The sequence below is a fragment of the Moschus berezovskii genome, chromosome 11, assembly GCF_049115385.1.
Source record: "Moschus berezovskii isolate FMDL1 chromosome 11, NW_MosBer_1.0, whole genome shotgun sequence".
In the NCBI taxonomy this organism is placed as follows: domain Eukaryota; kingdom Metazoa; phylum Chordata; class Mammalia; order Artiodactyla; family Moschidae; genus Moschus; species Moschus berezovskii.
This window is the reverse complement of record NC_142470.1, coordinates 19,012,223-19,032,298: the sequence shown is the minus strand read 5'-3', so window position 1 is coordinate 19,032,298 and position 20,076 is coordinate 19,012,223. Positions and strand designations below refer to the sequence as shown.

General features: G+C 49.7%; 2 protein-coding genes across 4 annotated transcripts in view; one reads left to right on the top strand and one right to left on the bottom strand.

The window, feature by feature from the left end:
• ADAM17 (ADAM metallopeptidase domain 17) overlaps nt 1-6,855 on the top strand; it is a 43,120-nt gene extending 36,265 nt beyond the window's left edge. For all 3 annotated transcript variants that reach the window (XM_055399320.2, XM_088841180.1, XM_088841181.1), the window contains 5 exons: nt 104-234; nt 1,025-1,103; nt 2,076-2,164; nt 4,632-4,682; nt 5,145-6,855. In XM_055399320.2, coding sequence (XP_055255295.1) covers nt 104-234; nt 1,025-1,103; nt 2,076-2,164; nt 4,632-4,682; nt 5,145-5,495 — 701 coding nt within the window. In that variant the 3' untranslated portion in view covers nt 5,496-6,855. The remainder of the gene's footprint in view (nt 1-103; nt 235-1,024; nt 1,104-2,075; nt 2,165-4,631; nt 4,683-5,144) is intronic.
• Nucleotides 6,856-6,930: 75 nt separating this feature from the next.
• IAH1 (isoamyl acetate hydrolyzing esterase 1 (putative)) lies at nt 6,931-17,928 on the bottom strand. Its single transcript, XM_055399321.1, has 6 exons — nt 17,804-17,928; nt 15,643-15,695; nt 11,115-11,263; nt 8,909-9,070; nt 8,197-8,318; nt 6,931-7,324 (listed from the first exon to the last, which is right to left on the bottom strand). The coding sequence occupies exons 1-6, from the start codon at nt 17,882-17,884 to the stop codon at nt 7,142-7,144; spliced, it is 750 nt and encodes a 249-aa protein (XP_055255296.1). The 5' UTR covers nt 17,885-17,928; the 3' UTR covers nt 6,931-7,141.
• Between the last annotated feature and the right edge of the window lie 2,148 nt (nt 17,929-20,076).

The window sequence follows — 20,076 nt, the reverse complement described above, 5'->3', positions numbered from 1 at the left end:
AGGGGCAGAGGTGGCCCTTGCTTGCCAGCCCGACCCCACCCTTGGCCCAGCAGAGTCAGGGTAGCAGAGGACTGCACGTATATGAGGCTCTGATCCGTTTCAGAAACCGACAACTCGTGCAAGGTGTGCTGCAGGGACCCCTCGGGCCGCTGCCTGCCCTACGTCGACGCCGAACAGAAGAACTTATTTTTGAGGAAGGGCAAGCCCTGTACAGTAGGCTTCTGTGACATGAATGTGAGTATTTATGTACAGTATTTATTCATATGAAGTTTTTTGTTTTGTAAATGCTTGGCTTTGCAAATGGAAGGAAATCAGAACACAGATGGTTCCACGTCTGACCACTGTCCTCGTGTGAGAGTCCAGGTAGGTTCCGTGGGTGTTTCAGGAGACCGCACAGGCTCTGGGGGCTTCATGCTAAAGCTGGTTGCTTTCGTGCAGTGAGTCCCACTTACATACTCTTGCCTGGAAAAATCCCATGGACAGAGGAGCCTGGTAGGCTACAGTCCATGGGATTGCAAAGACTTGGACACGACTTCACTTCCCACTTACTTGGTTTTCTAGGCTAATTGTAAAACTCACGCTGCAGAACTGTGGGCTCTGACCTTGAAATGGGTACAGAGTAGGTAGGAACGACCCGCTGGCGGCCTGACCAGCCTTCATCAGATGCTTGTGCTCCTCACAGAAACACGACTGTCCTGGCACAGTCACAGAAGAGGGTTGCTCGGGGCTTGGGAGGCTTCTGCAGACTGTCTGGTTGTGTGTGTGTGTGTGATCAGTGCAGTCTTTACTGGAATTGGCCCATCTTTAACAGACTGGTTTTTTCGAGTTTGTCTTCTGGTGACTCTAAATTCACTTATGAAAATGGACTTTAGGTCCCCGTTTCAGTGTGTCACGGGTGGGTCTCTTGGCCGTGTGGTTTCAGTGGGTCCCTTTCCACGTTAGTGATGTGTTTTAACATGAAGGAAGCCACGCTCCTTCTACATGCATGGCCTTCGAAGTGACACCTGACGTTTTTTGTTCTCAGGGCAAATGTGAGAAGCGAGTGCAGGATGTCATCGAGCGTTTCTGGGAGTTCATTGACAAGCTGAGCATCAATACTTTTGGTACGTGGTTTCCCTGGGTGGGAGGCTGCTTAGAACTGAGCTGACTTCCCTGACAACGTTAGAAAGTGTGGTTTCAGATTGATATGCCCGAGTCCTGCAATGGGCTTCCCTGGTGGCTCAGTGGGTAAAGAATCATCCTGTGATGCAGGAGACCCAGGTTCAGTCCCTGGGTTGGGAGGATTCCCTGGAGAAGGAAATGGCAACCCACTCCAGTTTCTTGCCTGGAGCATCCCATGGACAGGGCAGCCTGGTGGGCTATAGTCCCTGGGGTCACAAAGAGCCAGACACAATTGAGCGACTACCAGTCCTTCAACAGAGGATGAAAAATAGTCACCACTTACATTCTGAAATGACTTTGTTGGCTAAGAAAAAAAAAAAGGACTTAGAGGTCTGCACCTGTATAGCATGGATACACAGATTTTCAGACAAGGGAAGAGAAAGTACAGACTGCTTTACTGGAAATGAACTCTTGACAGCATGAGAATGCATCAGATTGTACACTGCAAGCTGTAGATAGCCAGAGTCCTGCTTGATGCGAGAATCATTTATTTACAAGTGGGTCTCAGATTTTCCAGAAGTGAGGATGCACACTGTGTCTTCTAGGGTGCATAATTTAGTCCCAGAAATAACCACAGTGGCCAGACAGCAGCAGCGCTGTCTTGGCAAGCATCGTTCCTAGTAGGAGCCTCCTCCAGCAGGAGCCCCCTCCGGCGTCCCTCCGGGGACTGGTGGGCCCCCCTGTGATGTGACGTCTCCTCCACAAGTGCGTTGGGCCTTTCTGGGGAGAGCGCCCGTGTGTGGGGAGGTGCTCGGGTCTCGCGTGGGTGGCATGAGTCCGGCCTCTCAGTGCCAGCTCCGTCGCGGTACCCCGCTGGCAGTCTATGCCCCAACACCTGATGATACTCTAAGAACGCTGCTTTTCGACTTCTTGAGTCCTTGCTCAGGACATTCACTGTTTGGAACTGTTCACAGGGAAGTTTCTAGCAGACAACATCGTCGGTTCCGTCCTGGTTTTCTCCTTGATATTCTGGATTCCTTTCAGCATTCTGGTCCATTGTGTGGTAAGTCACCAGTTTTTAAGTAATTGAAACATTTTGTTAAACTTGGGTACCTCCAACCATAGAGCTGTTTTGAAAAGATAAAATTTATTCTTAAAAAACTCTGACCTGTTTCTAATGACATTTTTGGTGTTACCTCTAGGAAAGCATATCTTGTTAAAAGACTAAATTTTAAAAAATGGTATTTTTTGTGTGGCTGTTTTGTTCTAGTGTGTGATTTCTGAGGAATTCTTTACTTTCTAAGCACCAGCGACTGTTTAGCTGGGCTTGTCTAGGACTTCTGAGTGAAGCTGCGGCATGAGCATTTTCAGGCTGTTGCCACAGCACAGATGGCAACCAGCAGCTGTCCAGAGACGCTGCCCCGTCTTGTCCAGGGTCCCGGCAGCACCGTTTGGGGTGTTTGGATCCTTCCCTGTGAGGACACGGAGCAGTCGTTTGACAGGCTTGGTTGCAGTTTGAGAAGCTCCAGTACTTTATAAGTTTTCTTATAAATCATTCTCCGTGCTTCTGTGGGAAAGTGAAGATCTGTCTGCTGTGCAGAGACGAGGAGCGGAGACCTCAGCTTCCAGGTTTTTGCTGTGAGACCCCTGAGCAGGCCCCTCCCGTGAGCACTTGGGGAGTCTCGGCGCGGGAGCTCGCGAGTCCTCACGGCCCCGGCCGCCTTCCCTCGCCGCGCTGCCTTGTGATGGTTCCTCCTCAGGTTGACGAGCCTGGCGGGCCTGAGGAAACCTCTGCTCGGGCCCGGCTCTGTTAAAAGAGCTGACGCTCTGACACATGGCGACAGTGCCATCCGCGATGGCGGCCTGACCACCTTTGATTTTTTTTTTTTATTGGAGGCTAATTACTTTATTGGTTGGTTTTGCCATACATTGAATGAATCTGCCCCAGGTGTACATGTGTTCCCCTTCTTGAACCCCCCTCCCACCTCCCTCCTCGCCTTATCCTCCCTCTGGGTCATCCCTGTGCACTAGCCCCGAGCATCCTGTATCATGCTTTGAACCTGGACTAGTGATTCATTTCACATGATAATATACATGTTTCAATGCCATTCTCCCAAATTGACCTTTGATTTCTGAGCAGAGTGGCCGACAGGAGGGCAGACAGTGGCTGGTTTCCAAGCACAGAAGACAGTTAGGGCAGTCAGGCCTGGACTTGGCCTCCTGCCTCGCCCATGGTCACCTGTCACTAGTCAGCCCCAGATAGGGGGCAGGGCAGGGAGGGGACTGTGTGTCCGGCCTTCCAGAGTATGACTTAAGGGCCAGTTCAGGACTTGAGGCCTAGTTCCTCTCAGAGTTTGGGCCACAGAAGCTCAGGACACGCTGAGAAGAGTACTGAGGCTGGGGGGGTCTGGGGCACTTTGAGGTCAGTGCCAAGTGAGGCCGTGGGCACTGCCCCTCTGCCTCCCAGGGCTGCTCTTAGGGTCAGCCTCATCTCTGAGTGCTGAGCACACACAGAAGTGCCCTGGTTGTTCCTGCCCAGGGTGTGGGGTGAGTCTCAGAAAAACAGCACTTAAACCTTGCCTGTTTCTGCAGTTAGTGCCAAAAAACATACTTCCTTCAAGTGTAAGAGGAAACACTTGTGGCAGAACCCCTCAAGCTTGAGTAGAACTCAGATTCTCATCTGCTGGACCTGCTCCCTCTTCCTACGACTCAAGCTGTAAGCTGGCTCTTCACTAGTTACTATTAGGAGGGGCTTAGGAGGAAAAGTTTGGCTTGAAGCTCAACATTCAGAAAACGAAGATCATGGCATCTGGTCCCATCACTTCATGGGAAATAGATGGGGAAACAGTGGAAACAGTGTCAGACTTTATTTTTGGGGGCTCCAAAATCACTGCAGATGCTGATTGCAGCCATGAAATTAAAAGACACTTACTCCTTGGAAGGAAAGTTATGACCAGCCTAGATAGCATATTAAAAAGCAGAGACATTACTTTGCCAACCAAGGTCCGTCTAGTCAAGGCTATGGTTTTTCCCGTGGTCATGTATGGATGTGAGAGTTGGACTGTGAGGAAGGCTGATCGCCGAAGAATTGATGCTTTTGAACTGTGGTGCTGGAGAAGACTCTTGAGAGTCCCTTGTACTGCAAGGAGATCCAACCAGTCCATTCTAAAGGAGATCAGTCCTTGGTGTTCATTGGAAGGACTGATGCTAAAGCTGAAACTCCAATACTTTGGCCACCTCATGCGACGAGCTGACTCACTGGAAAAGACTCTGATGCTGGGAGGGACTAGGGGAGGGAGGAGACGGGGACGACAGAGAATGAGATGGCTGGATGGCATCACCGACTCTGTGGACATGAGTTTGAGTGAACTCCGGGAGTTGGTGATGGACAGGGAGGCCTGGCGTGCTGTGATTCATGGGGTTGCAGAGTTGGACACAACTGAGCGACTGAACTGACTGACTGACTGACTGAGGACAGAGCCTGTACTGAGCAGGTTGGAGGAGTGACCCCGCTCTTCTTGTCTTTCTAGGATAAGAAACTGGATAAGCAGTTCGAGTCTCTGTCTCTGTTCCACCCCAGTGTAAGTATCTCACACAAAAGGAAGTCATTTCGGTTGTGTTTGGAGGCCTGCTAAGCAGACACCTTCACTAGCCTCCCCAGCTGCGCCTCTGGCTGGAGGGCTGTCTTCTGGCAGGCAGGATGTGAACGTGAATTCTCTTGACGGTGACCTTTTTAGTCAGTCGCTTGGATGGAGACTGACACTACCGAGGAGCGCCGCTCTGCCCGCCCCACTGCCCTGAGTACTTGGCTGTTCGGCGCTGACTTCCTTTCACGTTTGGAGAGCTTTTCCTATCTTGGGATCTTAACTTGACAAGGGTTCTTCTCTCTTGGGTCTTCCCACACGGGTTGCCAGGACACTTGGCAGCTGTTTAATTGCTTCTGAGGGTGCTTTCCTCAGAAGGTGGGTGGGGATCAGGGTGCTGATGGGTGTGGCCATCTGGTGGGTCTGGTGGGGCTCACCCCCTGCCCTCTGTCTCTCCAGAACGTCGAGATGCTGAGCAGCATGGACTCAGCGTCGGTGCGCATCATCAAGCCCTTTCCTGCGCCCCAGACCCCTGGTCGCCTGCAGCCCACCCCTGTGATGCCCCCTGCGCCCTCCGCACCCCTGGCCCCGAAGCTGGACCACCAGCGAATGGACACCATCCAGGAGGACCCGAGCATGGACTCGCATGCTGATGAGGATGGCTTTGAGAAGGATCCCTTCCCAAATAGCAGTGCAGCTGCCAAGTCGTTCGAGGACCTTACAGACCATCCAGTCACCAGAAGTGAAAAGGCCTCGTCCTTCAAGCTGCAACGTCAGAACCGCGTGGACAGCAAGGAGACCGAGTGCTAGTTCCCAGCCGCATACCAGGCTGTCTTCATGGCAGAATATTTTTTATGGATTTGACCTCAAATCACTGCATATTTTTTGTGAAGATTTGGGAGAAATAAGGAAGTGACTTCACAGCAGATGCTGGTCATGTGTTTGGACTTCCTTTGCATATGTAATACTGGTGTGGTCAGGCCCTTTTCCTTTGAAGAGGTAAGGTGAATCTGGCTTATTTTGAGGCTTTCAGGTTTTAGTTTTTTTGATCTTTAAAGTATCCTTCAACCTGTGGTGCAAAAGCAGAAACTATGGCTGGATTAGGTTATGAATATTTACATTTTTGTAAATTTAACTTTTTACATTGAGAACAGCACTGATTAGGGAGATGATCAGTTTCTTTTTTAAATACACTGTAATGACTTGGTGAACATAGGCATGTAGTGGTTTGTGTGAGGGCAACTGGACACAGATTTACTTTTTGCCTTCAAGACAAAGGGAGATAAAACCAACAAGTTATACATTATCTCTAAAATGTGGGTTCTGTTTCTAGGTAGTTCTAGGTAATACCTTGAACTTGTAATGGAAGAAGGGAATTACACTAAGAAATAGGTTAATATTTCTTAATTCTAATTTGTTAGAATTTCTGATTTCTAGAATTAAAACAATCTCGCTTATAGTGAAGGTTACAAATTACAGCCAAATTTTCCTGCCAACTGTTTTTGGACCCTAGTTAGCTGGGCAGTTTTTCTGTGTTTTGTAAGTATCTTCATGTGTCAGCACTGTTACCATGCTCTTAAAATATTTGCCATTCAGAAAACCTGAAGTACTTCAGAGTAAGGGTATGGTCGCCTCTGCTCAAACGTTAGTGGCCAAGAGGGTAGGTGAGATGGTTCTTGCCAAAGGAATGGGGTGTGATGTGCTGGTCTGGGGCTTTCTCCCCACACAACTGACTTCTAAGAACCTTTGGTATTCACCTGTGTTCATTCTTGATCTAGTGCTTCAGTAACGTCTGCGTTTACTATGTGAAGGATAAAAACCATCAGGTTGAATTCTAATCTGCTTTAAAAGCTTTTTTCCCCTGCTAAGTTCTGAAATGTGCTCATCAGCCAACACATTTTAACTGAGATAACTTGTAAGCTTTGAGGGCAGTCATCCAAACCTGTGACAAATCGTATCTTTTTTCTAAGGACGTTTGTTACGCAGATACCTGTTACACTAATACTTGAACCTGTACCTTACGGTATGTGCTGTCTCTAACTAGTCGTGATCTGCTTACATTGTATTACACTCTGCAGTCGGACAGAAGGTGAGTGGGGGGTGTGGGGGTATGTATGAGTGAATGTAAGAAACCATTTTTTATAAAATTGTGACTTTTTAAGAAACAAAACTGTCTACCTTCTTTCCACTTACTGACAAGCTGCTCCGGGTGTATTTTGTAGCTGTGGCACAGATGACACCTGCACCAATCAATAAATATTTATTATCAACATGATGTACCTAGGTACAAAGCTGTCCTAAGAAAATTCTAATGATTTTATTCATCTTGGTGGCAGATAGGTCAGCAAAAGATTTAAAACGTTTTTTAAAAAATTCTTCGACCACTTATCTCGGGGTCTTTGTGCACCAGCGACTTCATGTTCTGTGGAGAGACAGCAGGACCTGGTTCTCAGTGACTAGTGGTCCCCGTCTCCCAGGAGACTGAGTTCCGGTCTTGCTTCTGCTACGTCTCGCCAGTAGGGGAGCAGAAAAGGCAGGGAGGAGACTTTCTTCTCTATCAAAGGCCAGAGATGGGAGAATACAAACTCATTTCCTTTTGGTGATAAGTGTAGTCCGTCTGACAAGTAGGAGGAAAAGTCCTGTGAGGGGGAGAGAACTTGGTTACAGTCGTGTGCTGGTCTGCCGGCGGGTCCCCAGCCTGACCGGTGGCCCTCTGGAGCTGCCCTAGCTCGTCCCATGCCCCTCGTCCTCTGCAGAGGCCTTGACTGTCTTGTGTAAGACACATGGAATGCCCCAAGCTCACAGAATCAGAAAGCGCCTGAGCTGATGCGTCCTTCTGGCTCGGCATGGAAGATCACTCGACTGTGATCAACAAAGTGAAACTCGTGAAAAAGAGCTTGACACACTGGGCCCTGAGCTGTCTTGACTCTTAGTCTGGGTATTATATTGACAGGTGCAAAAGAATCTGTATCATCCAGCCAAGAGTCCAGACCCCCTGGCCCCCAATCTCAGGAACACTGACTGTGGGAGCCCTTTCTCTGGGGAGGGATCTTCCCCTTCTGCTCGAGCCCTGCCCCACCCGGCAGAATTGGGAGCTGGCTCAGAATTGCAGGCTGCACCGCTCCTGGGCCTTAGTTTGCTCTGCTGAAGTCCGAGCAGGTGACCGCCAAGGAAGACCTTCCCAGCTCTAGACCCCTGGAAAGTTCTTTCGGACATGACACACTGAGAGCTGCCAGCCCCTTTCCTCTAGCAGCAGTACTTCCCACACCATCTGACCATTTACTGCTCATCTGTTTCACTATGTGCCAGCTCCTGTCAGAGGACTTCCCAGAGCATGATACCAGCTGCTGAATGCAGAGAGAGAACATGGCCAAGCCAGGGGCACTGCAACTGCAGGCTCTCCCAGAGCCTCCAGGTCCTCCCCAACGTCCACTCCGTCCAAGCCGGGGAGAGGACTACCCATCCGACCCTCTGCACCAGGTCCCCACCAGGACCGCGCACACCGCTGTACCTGACCGTCCTTCTGCATCAGGGTCCACAGGTCGAGCGCCTCAGCCCCACATTCCTGGGCTACTTGTAAACAGGCCCTGGCATATTCACCAACAACCGAGTTCAGGCGATTTAATTTGCAGCCTATTGAGAAAAGAAAATCCAGGTGCAACCAACAGACCCAGGTGCTGGCCTCTGCAAGTCCTACTACCTGGAGGGCTTCTCAGCGCAGGTGAATGGGTACCTGCTGATGGACCCGAACTCGCCTGCCATGGGGCTCAGGGGACACAGGACGGGCCTTGCAGATCACACATGTCCTGCTCCCCAGCACAGGACCAAGGCCGATGGAGCCATGAAGGGCGTTTAGGGGACACCAGACAGATGGGGTAGGGGGAGCTGAGTGGCCTGGCCGGAGGTGGATGGAGTTGGGCTGGGGGCTGGCGCGGGGTGTGGTGGGGAAGACTGCGGGGCCCAGATGCCTGAACTGGCGTATGGAATGAGAGGCTGCTGCTGGATGGGCAAAGAGCCACCCGTCCACTTTGAACCAGAGGGGGTGAGAGCCGGAAAGGACCACAGCGTTCACTCAGTTTCTCTGCAAAGGGCTGGACCATACACACTTTCTGTCAACAGGAAACACAGCGGGAGTTCTTCCGTAGCCTCTTGACTAAAAGTGGACGGACAGGGAGTTACAGACCCCAAAGGACGCAGCTCTCCGTCCGGGAGCCCACACTCACCTTGCTGGAGGCACTCCTGTGCCCACGCTGCCTCGCAGAGCGGGGGCGGTGTGATGAGGATGAGCCTGCCCTCGGGCACATCCACGGACCGCAGGTACCGCACCATGCTCCTCAGGTTCACCACGAACTCCTCCAGGGGCACGTGCTGCTTGGGGTTCTCATCTGCTCGGGAGGGAGACAGATACTTCAGCCCCAAAGCAGGCTTGTTTTAAGGGGTGGCAGGTCAGGCTGCTGCACGTTCACCAGTGGGCCCCAACTGTGACGCTGCCAGGGAACTGTGTGGCACCTAGGGCGGGGAAAGGGGAAGAGTTCCAGCGCGGGGCTCTTCATAAAGCGGACTTCAGCGGCCCTGGCTTGGAGCCTTGTAAGCATGCTAGCCTCTCCTGCTTTCCTGTCCTGTGGTCATGAACCCAATAAGTTGGATTTGTAAAGGAGACCCGAGCTGTGGAGGGAACCTGCCCAGTTTCTAGCCTGGCTTTGTCACTGGCTGGCCTTGTGCCCTTGGACAAATGATCCACCTTTCTGCCCCTCTGTTTCCTGCTGGTAAAATGAGGGTGACAGCAGGGTCTACCTCACGGGGTTGCTGTGAAATCACATCAGCTAAATGTGTCAGGCACTTAGAGCAAGGTGCCTGCCGGGAAGGAAGCTCTCAGTAATAAATAAGCTAAGCCACAGCTGTCATCACTGCAAAGGTGTCCTTCTCCACAGGCTCGCTGCAGGCTTTTTGCAAACCCCACAAAAGCATAATTCAGGAGGAAAGTAAAAGCACTTATGATCCTACCACCCAGAAAACCATTGTTGGCACTTGGTTGTGCTTCTTTCCAGTCCTTTCCAAGCTGATATGTGTACTTCAGAAACGAAGAGGGGTCACACTAAAGATAAATGACCATCCTGTTTTTTGTAAACATACACTATAAGCGTGTGTGTCCACAAGGAGTCCTCAGAAACCTGCTGCTTGGTTGTAGGGTGACCACAGTGACTGCTGCTACTTCCTTATTGTGTAGCACGCCAATGTTTTGTTGTAAATGGCGGAGCAGAGATGTCTCAGCCATGTTTCTAGACGAGGGGGGTCTAGATCGGAGCTTTCTAGAAAGTCTACCCTGTGCCCGCCCCTCCTCTAGTCCTATAAGAGCACCTGTTTTCCACACTTGGCAGCTGTAGTAATGCTGCTTAAACCCACTGATGTGAGAGTCAATATTCCTTGATTCAGTTTTCACTTTGTGCGTGACAGAAGGCTTTACACATTCTCAAACATGTACTGGCTATTAACATTTCTCCTGCTGTGATCCATCTGTTCCTGCCTCTGCCCATTTTTTAAAATTAGAGTGAATATTTTTTGATTGATTTCTACATTAAAAACATTAACCTGTCGTCATGCTTTTGCAAATACTTTCCCTAATGTGTCATTTTCTTTTTTTTTACATAGGCTATTTTAAGTTTATTTCATAAATCTATATTTTTTTCCTTGGCAATTTCCTCCATTGTTTTCATACTTATTTTTCCTTGTCCTGAATCGAAAGAAATTCCTTCTTTGGGAAATTTCTGTCTCACGGAGAGCATTTCCAGTCTCTGCCGACACCTGTGGTTCATAAGCCCACAGGCACAAGAAGCCTTGCCTCACCTGAGGGCCCCGCCTGCGCTGCAGAGGGGAGGGGCACTGGAGAAGCCTCTGCTTCTCTCATGAGGAGCAGCCCTCCTTTCATGAGCAGGGAAGGAGAAGGGGCCTGCGCCCGCCAGCTGAACCTCCAGTCACGGCAACAGTTCTTCCAAAAATACGGAGAGCCGTCTCCTGTTCGGACCTGTTTCCCGTGGCCTGGGACTCAAGCCAGGTCAGGGTGCTGCTGCCCAGAGTGGTCCTTTCTCCATCAGTGTGAGTCGCATAGCGACGTGTACAGCTGGCTCTCTCCTGCCCACTGCATCAGCTAAAGCGGGACCTCAGGAACCGGGCGCAGCACAGATGGACTCCAAAAACATTAAACTCCAGAAACTGCAGGTCTGCCAAGGGCCCAGGCCTCTGCGAAGTCGGGAGTAAAACTGACCGACATTAAAGACAGAAGACATGAAGTAAACTTGGGGAACCCATTGTAAGTTTGGCAAAACTACCTCCTGGGAGATAACAAAAATATTTGAAAGAAGTGTAGAAACTTTAGGTTGGCTGTAACAGAAAACAGTGACAAATGGACTAGGGAAACACAAGTGCCTGTACCTTTGAGCGCACTGTCATTGGCACCAAAGAAAATTGTCACGGCCACCGGGCTGTCCAGCCCGCTCCCCTTCCTGACAAGTCTGGGGAGGATAATTTTGGCCCATCTGGTATTGTAACCTGAAAATCCACGATTCAGGACGTCACATTTTCTGAAATGAAAAAAAAAAAAAAAACACGTTAAAGGTGAATTGTGGGCAGAGAACTGTTTCCGGCCCCCTGCAGCCATGCTTTGGCGAGGGAGTGGGTGTGTCTGTGAGGAGGCGGGCAGTGCCCGGTGGCTGACGCTGCCCAGGCTTCACTGTGTGGGATAGGGGCAGGGCCCGGCAGAGGCACGTCAGACTCCTTCCTGGTTCCGAGACCCAGGGAAGTCCGCCCAGGCCTCCGTGACAGAGGTTGTGAAGACGAAGGGGCTGTGCGGACTAGCTGGTGCCATGCCTGGCTGGTGGGGCGCTCTTAAAAGGAGCAGAAGGCAGAGACTGCCCGTGTGTCCCCGCTGTCTACAGCACCCTCGGTGGGGGCATTTGTTCAGGTCATCAACAACACTGCCATCACTATCACCCCATGGTTTTGACTCAGTAGATTAGTTGTGTTTCAGTTTAAACCAGTTCTAACAGGCATTTTATTCCTCCTCAAAACTGTATGACTTGATTCACAGTAATGTATGGAACACTGAAAAAACAAATCAAGGAAATGAAGCTAACACTGAGTAGCTATGACCTTTGGTAGGTTTGTAGATGTTTCAAGTTACCCATTAAAACAGTTTTTTCCCCAGTGAATCTCAGAGTTCATTTATGGTTAGCAAACTGATGTGGTTAGTTTCGTTGTCTGGTTCAAATTCTTACATATAAGCAACTAAGCAGAGAAGCTGGAGCACCAAAGGCCCAAGAGAGGAGGAGGGCCTCTGCTCTAACAGCTCAGCATCTGTGAGTCTTGGGAGCGACAACAGAAACTCAGGAACATTTACTTCTGAGTCTTGCGTTCTTAGTGTATAATGATTACAAAAAACCGACTAGCCGTTCTAAAACTTCCACTTAGAACACTTGACAGTGGAGCACTCTAGAATTTGTAAGTATGTCTTACATCTATCCAATGGTTAAGTCCCTGCCGCACTTAAAGAACAAGAGGCAAGAGCCACCCCTGCCTGCATGGTGTGGCAGTGGCACAGCAAGGGCTGCGGTCACAGTGGTCAGTGGCTGGACCTCTCCACCCCTGACCAGCAAGGGCAAAATGGCTGCTCAATTTCCCCGAGCTTGTCTTCCCACCGCTGAGAGATGAACACTTAATACCTCATCTGCTAGGTTACCTGATGATTAAAAGTAATATAGTGGCTAGATCTATATAAGGAGCTCAATAAATGCCAGCCATTAAAAAAAAATAGTTATTATGATAAGGCTGGTAACCAGGAAAAAACTGCTAGTGAGGCCCAGGGTTGAAACTGTTACAGTTCCTGTCTGAAAGAGGAGGAATATCCGAGTTTCTCTGGATTGACTAACACAAATCAGGAGTGCCCACGTTATTCAAATAGCTAAAGAAACTGGAAAATTAAGAAAGTTTTTCACACAAATTCTTGGCTAATAACAGGCATTTAAGTTCAGAGGCTAAAAGAATTATTCGAAATATTAATATCAATAAATTTCAAAAGCATTTAAGTAGATTTAAGAATTGTTAAAATGCTTTTGTACGGAATATACAAAGATCTTAAAGCTAAAACTTCAGGATGTCCCTATGGGACTCCATTTCTTTAAGTGTATTGCTCTTCATGCAGGCAGGGGGCACGGTGTAAAGAACCAGCCTGCCACAGGAGACTTGGATTAGATCCCTGGGTTGGGAACATCCTCTGGAGAAAGGAATAGCAACCCACTCCAGTATTCCTGCCTGGAGAATCCCATGGACAGAGGAGCCTGGTGGCCGCAGAGTCCGGTGCAACAGTGCTCATCCAGGAAGTACAGAAGGGCAGTTACAGTAAGGTGATTCTTAGTAATGTGCAGTTGGAAGTTAGGTAAGTTAATTCAGTGTTTTAACTGAGTCAAATCAGTTCCGGGCTTATGTCTGCAAAAAACATTCACACCAAGTGTTCACATGACAGAATGTGTCCTTCTAAAGGGCAGTTGTCGGTGGGACGGAAAGGAGCATTACAAAGGGAGGGCGGGCCGGGACTGTGGACCGCAGCGTGAAGCAGACAGCGCCTCTGATGCTGGGCACACTGCTCCCCACGTGGCCTCCTGGCTGCTCCGGGGACCTGCCTGTTGGGAGAAGGTGGGCTCAGGGCGCCCACGTGAGGAACCCCTGCTGCTGAGCTTCTAGTCTCTGTTCCACGTGGCATTTTGGTTCACAAAACAGGCTCTCGTGGCCTTGGTTGAGGTCAGAGAGCCCAGGGGACGGGGAGGCAGGCTCTGTGGGCAGAGCCCGGATCAGGGAGATAGCCCACGCAGGCCTCGCTGTGGGTCAGCCACAGCCGCTCAGTTTTGCTCTGTCAGCAAGATGCTTTTAAAATATGACATATCCATACATGGTCTACAACTTCATCTTTAAGAAATACACATAATTTTCTTTCTTTATTGGCTGTGTGGCTTGGGGGATCTTTGCTCCCCGACCAGGGATTGAATCTGGGTCCTGGGCAGCAGGGAATTCCATACGATTACTCTCAGCTCTGAAAATTAACTAGCTTCTAATTAAATGGTCTTTAGCAATCACAAGCTTCCCTCATAGCTCACTTGGTAAAGAAAAGTGAAAGTGAAGTTGCTCAGTTGTGTCCAACTCTTTGTGACCCTATGGACTTAGCCTACCAGGCTCCTCTGTCCATGGGATTTTTTTTTTTTCCAGGCAAGAGTACTGGAGTGGGTTGCCATTTCCTTCTCCAGCGAAGCTTCCCGACCCAGGGATAGAATCCAGGTCTCCTGCACTGTAGGCAGATGCTTTATCATCTGAGCCACGAGGGAAGTCCGCCTGCAATGTAGAAGACCCTGGTTTGATCCCTGGGTTGGGAAGATCCCCTGGAGAGGGGAAAGGCTACCCACTCCAGTATTCTGGCCTGGAGAATTCCAGGACTATACAGTCCATGGGGTCGCAAAGAGTCGGACATGACCGAAAGACTTTTACTCACTCACTTAGCAATCACACTTGTAAACAAACAGTTCTGACCAGATTTTAGTACTAAAACGATTCAGGAAACACTTATTGGTCAGACATTTCTAGAGTTTCAGACGACTGGAATAACTATTCTGCTTTTCAGTATCTTCTATTTGATCAGTAAACGTTAATCAATCAATTAAACAGGTACTGAATTACTAAAAACAAAAGCTAGCATTTGCTGAACACTTCTTACGAGCCAGGTACTTGACTGAGCAGCACCCAGTAACTTACTCACCCTCCAACAGGAAAGCAGGGTCCCTGTCGTCCCCAGAGGGGAGGAGCCTGGACTCAAGGCGAGGACACCTGACACTTGCTATTGGGTGACCCCACCTCTCCACCCTAGTGTTCTTAGCTATCAGATGGATGGGAGAACTCCCCAGTTGTACTACCCGCTAGTTGTAAAATTCAATGAGACAATAAACATGAAGTATTTTAACCTTTCTGGCACCTGGTAAGCACTCAATAAAGTTAGCTATTAGAACCTCCTACCCTTCTTACAGGAGAGAAAACAGGAATGAAACAACACTTTTGGATTTTTAGATTAAGTCAATTTAAACAGAGAAAGCATTTGGAAATAGAAAAAGCTGGAAGGTCATTTTTTTATTTCTAGTTTAGGAGATGAAGAAATGAAGATATTTTAAAACACAGTTCAAATTCAGAAATTACGTTAAATATATTTTCTTGGTGTGTTAGTTATACTGCTGAAGAAAATTATCAGCTAATGTAAGCTGGCAGACTCCCAGCTTGTTTCTTCTGAAGGATGAAAAGAAAACTGATCAGCTTACCGAAACCCAATCACAAATCCTGGTATCTCCTGTTTCTAATGTGGAAATGTTTCTAAATATTTATTTTTTAACCTCTTGAACTGGGACATGTTTTCCTTCTAATAATTCCATTAGCATATGCTTAAATGAATTTTGGCAAATGGAATCTCAAAATCATCACTATTTCTTTTTCTCCCACACCCCCACTATTTCTGCTATATATATATTTTTTCCTGTTATATTTTATAAAGTGAATTTGGGAGAAAAAAGTCTCTACCCAAAAAGGACTCCAACTGTAGTTTCAGGACATATTTTGTATTATTTCATTTGACTTCCTTGCTAATTATTTAGGTTGTATCTACCATAAGTGAAAAAGAACTTGTAGATAGTGAATAGCCATATGTTTTGGATCCAAACCCCTGATACATTTTTTCACAACTCTGAGGGTTCGGTTTCATGCAGTGGCCAAGTTTTAACTGAACCTGAGTGCTATCCCCTCCCCCACCCCTTTACATACACCAACTGGGAAAGGCGGAAAAGAGGAACAGGGGAGGGACTTACTGTTTGGCACTATCCTTCCCTCTCTTCTCCACCAATAAGCATTCAAGCATCAGTCTAGAAACTATTCTCACCTGACCAGCATGTCAGCCAGTGACGCTCCCCATCCACCCTGCTGGAAAGAAAACTGAAGAAAGAAAAGCCGGTTACTGCTTATCCATGTCATCAGGACAATCTGTTCAGCAACCCCGCTCGTGTTCTCTGCGTTCTCTGACTTCTTGGCCTGCACCATTCGCTTTGCTCCGAGGTCATTTCAGGGATTACCGTAGCTGCACTGCAGCAGCACCCTGGAAGTGAGGGGTCTTCCCTGGCAGCCGGATTTGAGCCAGTCAGCTGCATTTTATTATTTATTTTTTGGCCACACCATGAGGCACATAGGTAGGATCTTAGTTCCCTGACCAGGGAGTGAACTCCCACTGCACCCCCCCACCCCCGCCACCCCGCTGCGGTGGAAGTACAGAGCCCTAACCTCTGGACCACCAGGAAGTCCCCAGCTGCATCTTATTGAGACCTACATTAGAGTCACTGTTATTTAGAAAAGATACTTAAGAGAGATACAAGAAAATCAACTGTCTAGTTAGGAAATGAAATCCACACTACACTATCTCACCATAGCTGAATTAATAAGGAAATTAGAGAACTCAGAGTATTTTTGATATACATTCCCTTGTAGAATCTGGAAAGTCCTTACAAGCCTAAAAATAAAACTGGTTTAAGAAGTCATGTCTGTGAGAAAAGTAAGAAACAAAAGCCACAAGAGGGTAACTTTTAAAATGCACTCCTTCCCTGAAGTAAGAACATCTGTTTTTCCTCTGATGAGAGCTGAAATAATCTTGGGTGAAAAGATGATCTGGCTTTTCGCTGCAGTGTATGCCTCTGGACACGGGAGCAACAAAATAAAAAGACACCGTAAGGGGCTAAAAATGGCTGCATCCACGCCAAGGTGGGGCCAATTATGGACAAGATACAAAGAGACCAAAAACCCAACTGCCACTTCAGAAGAGCTGGGAACAAAAGTGGGGTGTTACAAGCAAAAGCAGGGTACTGCCCAGTGCCCCCTGCACTCAACACACTCGGAGTGGGCGCAAACCACCCAAGCCACCCCCCTCAGGACTCACACCTACCCTCACCCCATCTAAGGAACCAGTTTGCCCCACCTTGGGGAACAAGCAAGGGAACATGTTACTTGTTTTCACTCCTTCCATGTGGCCCCAGGAGCTCCAATCAAGCCTTGCCTGAATTCCTTGACTGGTCTCTTGCCAACTGATTAGGGAAAGGCCAACCACCCCGGTTGCTAACACCTGGAGGCATCTCTTTCTGGATCAACCTGTTCCATCAAAGGAAGCTCAGAGGTGAACTGGTTCTAGGGTTTCTGCGTGGAGCTGGCAGGCAGTACAAAACTGCAGAAAGTGCTTCAGCCCCACCCTGGGGCCTGTGCAAGCGACCTGCCCAGGGAAGCTCTGGGATACAGAGCACTGCTCCTGCTGTGAGCGAGTTTAAAAGTCCCTTTTCAGAATTCGCTGTATTGCTCAGGAAAGTCAAACAGGGCCTCTGTATCAACCTAGAGAGGTGGGATGGGGAGGGAGATGGGAGGGAGGTTCAAAAGGGAGGGGACATATGTATCCCTATGGCTGATTCATGTTGAGGTTTGACAGAAAACAGCAAAATTCTATAAAGCAATTATCCTTCAATAAAAAATATATTATTTAAAAAAAAATCCCTTTCAGGGAAAAGGACAAGGGTCACTGAGCAGGAAGACAGCACGACTGGAAACAGCGTGCCAGGGCTTGCTGAGATCTCCATGAAAAATGACGCGGAGAGGAAAGGGCAGCTACCTGTGACCCCAGGGCGCGGCCCGGACGAGCCCCTAAACGCTCCCGCACACGGTCTCATCTGTCAAACGGGCTCCCCAAGACTCAACGAGACCCGGTCCAGTGCTAGGAGACCGCGCCGCCCGCTGAGGCCGTCACTCCCCACGCCAAGAAACGAGGCACCGGCGCGGTGTCACGAAGGGGCCCACGCTGCCGGCCTCGGAGGCGCCCGGCCTGCGGGCGGCGGGCAGCGGGGAGAGGCGGACCCGCAACCTCGGGACAGTCGGGGGAAACGGGAGCCAGGGATCGGCCAAGAAGCCAGGCCCGCGGTTCTCGGCCGGGGCCTCAGGCCCAGGGGGCGCGGAGAGGCCGAGGGGGCCAAGCCGGGGTCCGCGGACTGGACGCGGGGCCGAGCGGCGGTCACCTGGGTGATGGAGTCTCCGAAAAGCAGAACCCGAGGCCAGAGTAGAGGGCTCCCGCTCGCCACAGCCTCGCATAGCGCCATGATGCCGACGGCCGGGAGGCGGGGCCACGCCGGATAGCCGGGCGGGGCAGATAGCGGGGGGGGCGGGGCCACGCCGGAAACCTGGGCGGGGCAGAAAGCGGAGGGGCGGGGCCATGCCGGAAACCTAGGCGGGGCAGAAAGCAGAGGGGCGGGGCGAGCTGCCGGGGTGGGGCGAGCGCCGGGGGTGGGCGGGAGGAGGAGGTGCCTGCGCAGTCCCAGCGTTCGCTAGCAGGTCTTTGCTAGTTGGCTGTTCTTCCTGAATGGTCCCTTACGGGCTCCAGGAGCGGGATTCCTTTAGAGACCAAGTGAAAGTCTCTCAGTTGTGTCCGACACTTTGCGACCCCAAGGACTATACAGTCCATGGAATTCTCCAGGCCAGAATACTGGAGTGGGTAGCCTTTCCCTTCTCCTGGGGAATCTTCCTAAACCAGGGATCGAACCCAGGTCTCCCGCATTGCGGGCGGATACTTTACCAGCTGAGACACTAGTTGGACCCTTTGGAGGTCACTTTAAGACGTGCGCTAGCTGTCGCTTCTTGGAGAACTCATTTTTGTCAGTTTACAAAAGCTCAGTTCAGTCGCTCAGTCGTGTCCGACTCTTTGCGACCCCATGAATCACAGCACGCCAGGCCTCCCTGTCCATCACCAACTCCCGGAGTTCACTCAAACTCACGTCCATTGAGTCGGTGATGCCATCCAGCCATCTCATTCTCGGTCGTCCCCTTCTCCTCCTGCCCTCAATCCTTCCCAGCATCAGAGTCTTTTCCAGTGAGTCAACTCGTCGCATGAGGTGGCCAAAGTATTGGAGTTTCAGCTTTAGCATCAGTCCTTCCAATGAACACCCAGGACTGATCTCCTTTAGAATGGACTGGTTGGATCTCCTTGCAGTCCAAGGGACTCTCAAGAGTCTTCTCCAGCACTACAGTTCAAAAGCATCAATTCTTCGGCGATCAGCTTTCTTCACAGTCCAACTCTCACATCCATACATGACCACTGAAAAAACCATAGCCTTGACTACACGGACCTTTGTTGGCAAAGGAATGTCTCTGCTTTTTATGTTAGGTGATTTTATTAGCCTCCGGCAATTCATTAGCTTTTTATTCCATTATCCGAGCCGTTAGATGCGGGGCGCACCTGGCGACCCTGTCGTCCGGAAGCCCACCGACTTCCCGAGACAGATGAGGCGAGGCTGCATCCACCCGCCCTCTGACCAGTATCGAATGTTGGCTCTGCGAGTGTAAGACAACCCCGAAAGAGAGCTGTGGCGCTGCCATCAGATCCAACATCTACCCCGTGAAGGTGGGTTCAGATGTTTGAGCAAATGGCAAGTCGTTTGAAGAACTAACGAACTGTATAGCAAGGACTTCCAAGGAATTTATTCATCACAGCTGCTGCTGCTAAGTCGCTTCAGTAGTGTCTGACTTTGTGCGACCCCACAGACGGCAGCCCACCAGGCTCCCCTGTCCCTGGGAGTCTCAGGCAAGAACACTGGAGTGAGTGGGTTGCCATTTCCTTCTCCAATGCATGCAAGTGAAAATGAAGTCGCTAAGTCGTGTCCGACTCTTAGCGACCCCATGAACTGCAGCCTACCAGGCTCCTCCCTCCATGGGATTTTCCAGGCAACCTATCCCTTGTTAATTAAATTAGGCATCCAACCTTTTGACCTCAGTTTAAAAAAAAAGTTAAGACATTTGCTAAAGATAGTACAGCAGACTACACAGGAAGGACTCTGGTGGGATTTTGCAGTATGGGACAGAGGTAGGCTTCAGTTCAGTTCAGTTACTCAGTCGTGTCTGACTCTGCAGCCCCATGGACTGCAGCATGCCAGGCCTCCCATCACCAACTCCTGGAGCTTGCTCAAACTCATGTCCATCGAGTCAGTGATGCCATCCAACCATTTCATCCTCTGTCTGCCCTTTCTCCTCCTACCTTCAATCTTTCCCAGCATCAGGGTCTTTTCTAGTTTGTCAGTTCTTCCCATCAGGTGGCCAAAGTATTGGAGTTTCAGTTTCAGCATCAGTACTTCCAATGAATATTCAGGAATGATTTCCTTTAGCATAGACTGGTTGGATCGCCTTGCAGTCCAAGGGACTCTCTCAAGAGACTTCTCCAACACCACAGTTGAAAAGCATCAATCCTTTGGCACTCAGCTTTCTTTATAGTCTAACTCTCACATCCATACATGACTACTGG

Bases quoted from the DNA above. Each gene is read 5' to 3' on its own strand.
- IAH1 (XM_055399321.1), bottom strand. From the start codon at position 17,884: ATGGCGCTATGCGAGGCTGTGGCGAGCGGGAGCCCTCTACTCTGGCCT. The intron at 11,264-15,642 runs GTGAGAATAGTT...TTTTCATTTCAG, and splicing joins CTGGCTGACATGCTGGTCAG to AAAATGTGACGTCCTGAATC. The intron at 8,319-8,908 runs GTGAGTGTGGGC...TTTTCTCAATAG, and splicing joins ACAGGAGTGCCTCCAGCAAG to GCTGCAAATTAAATCGCCTG.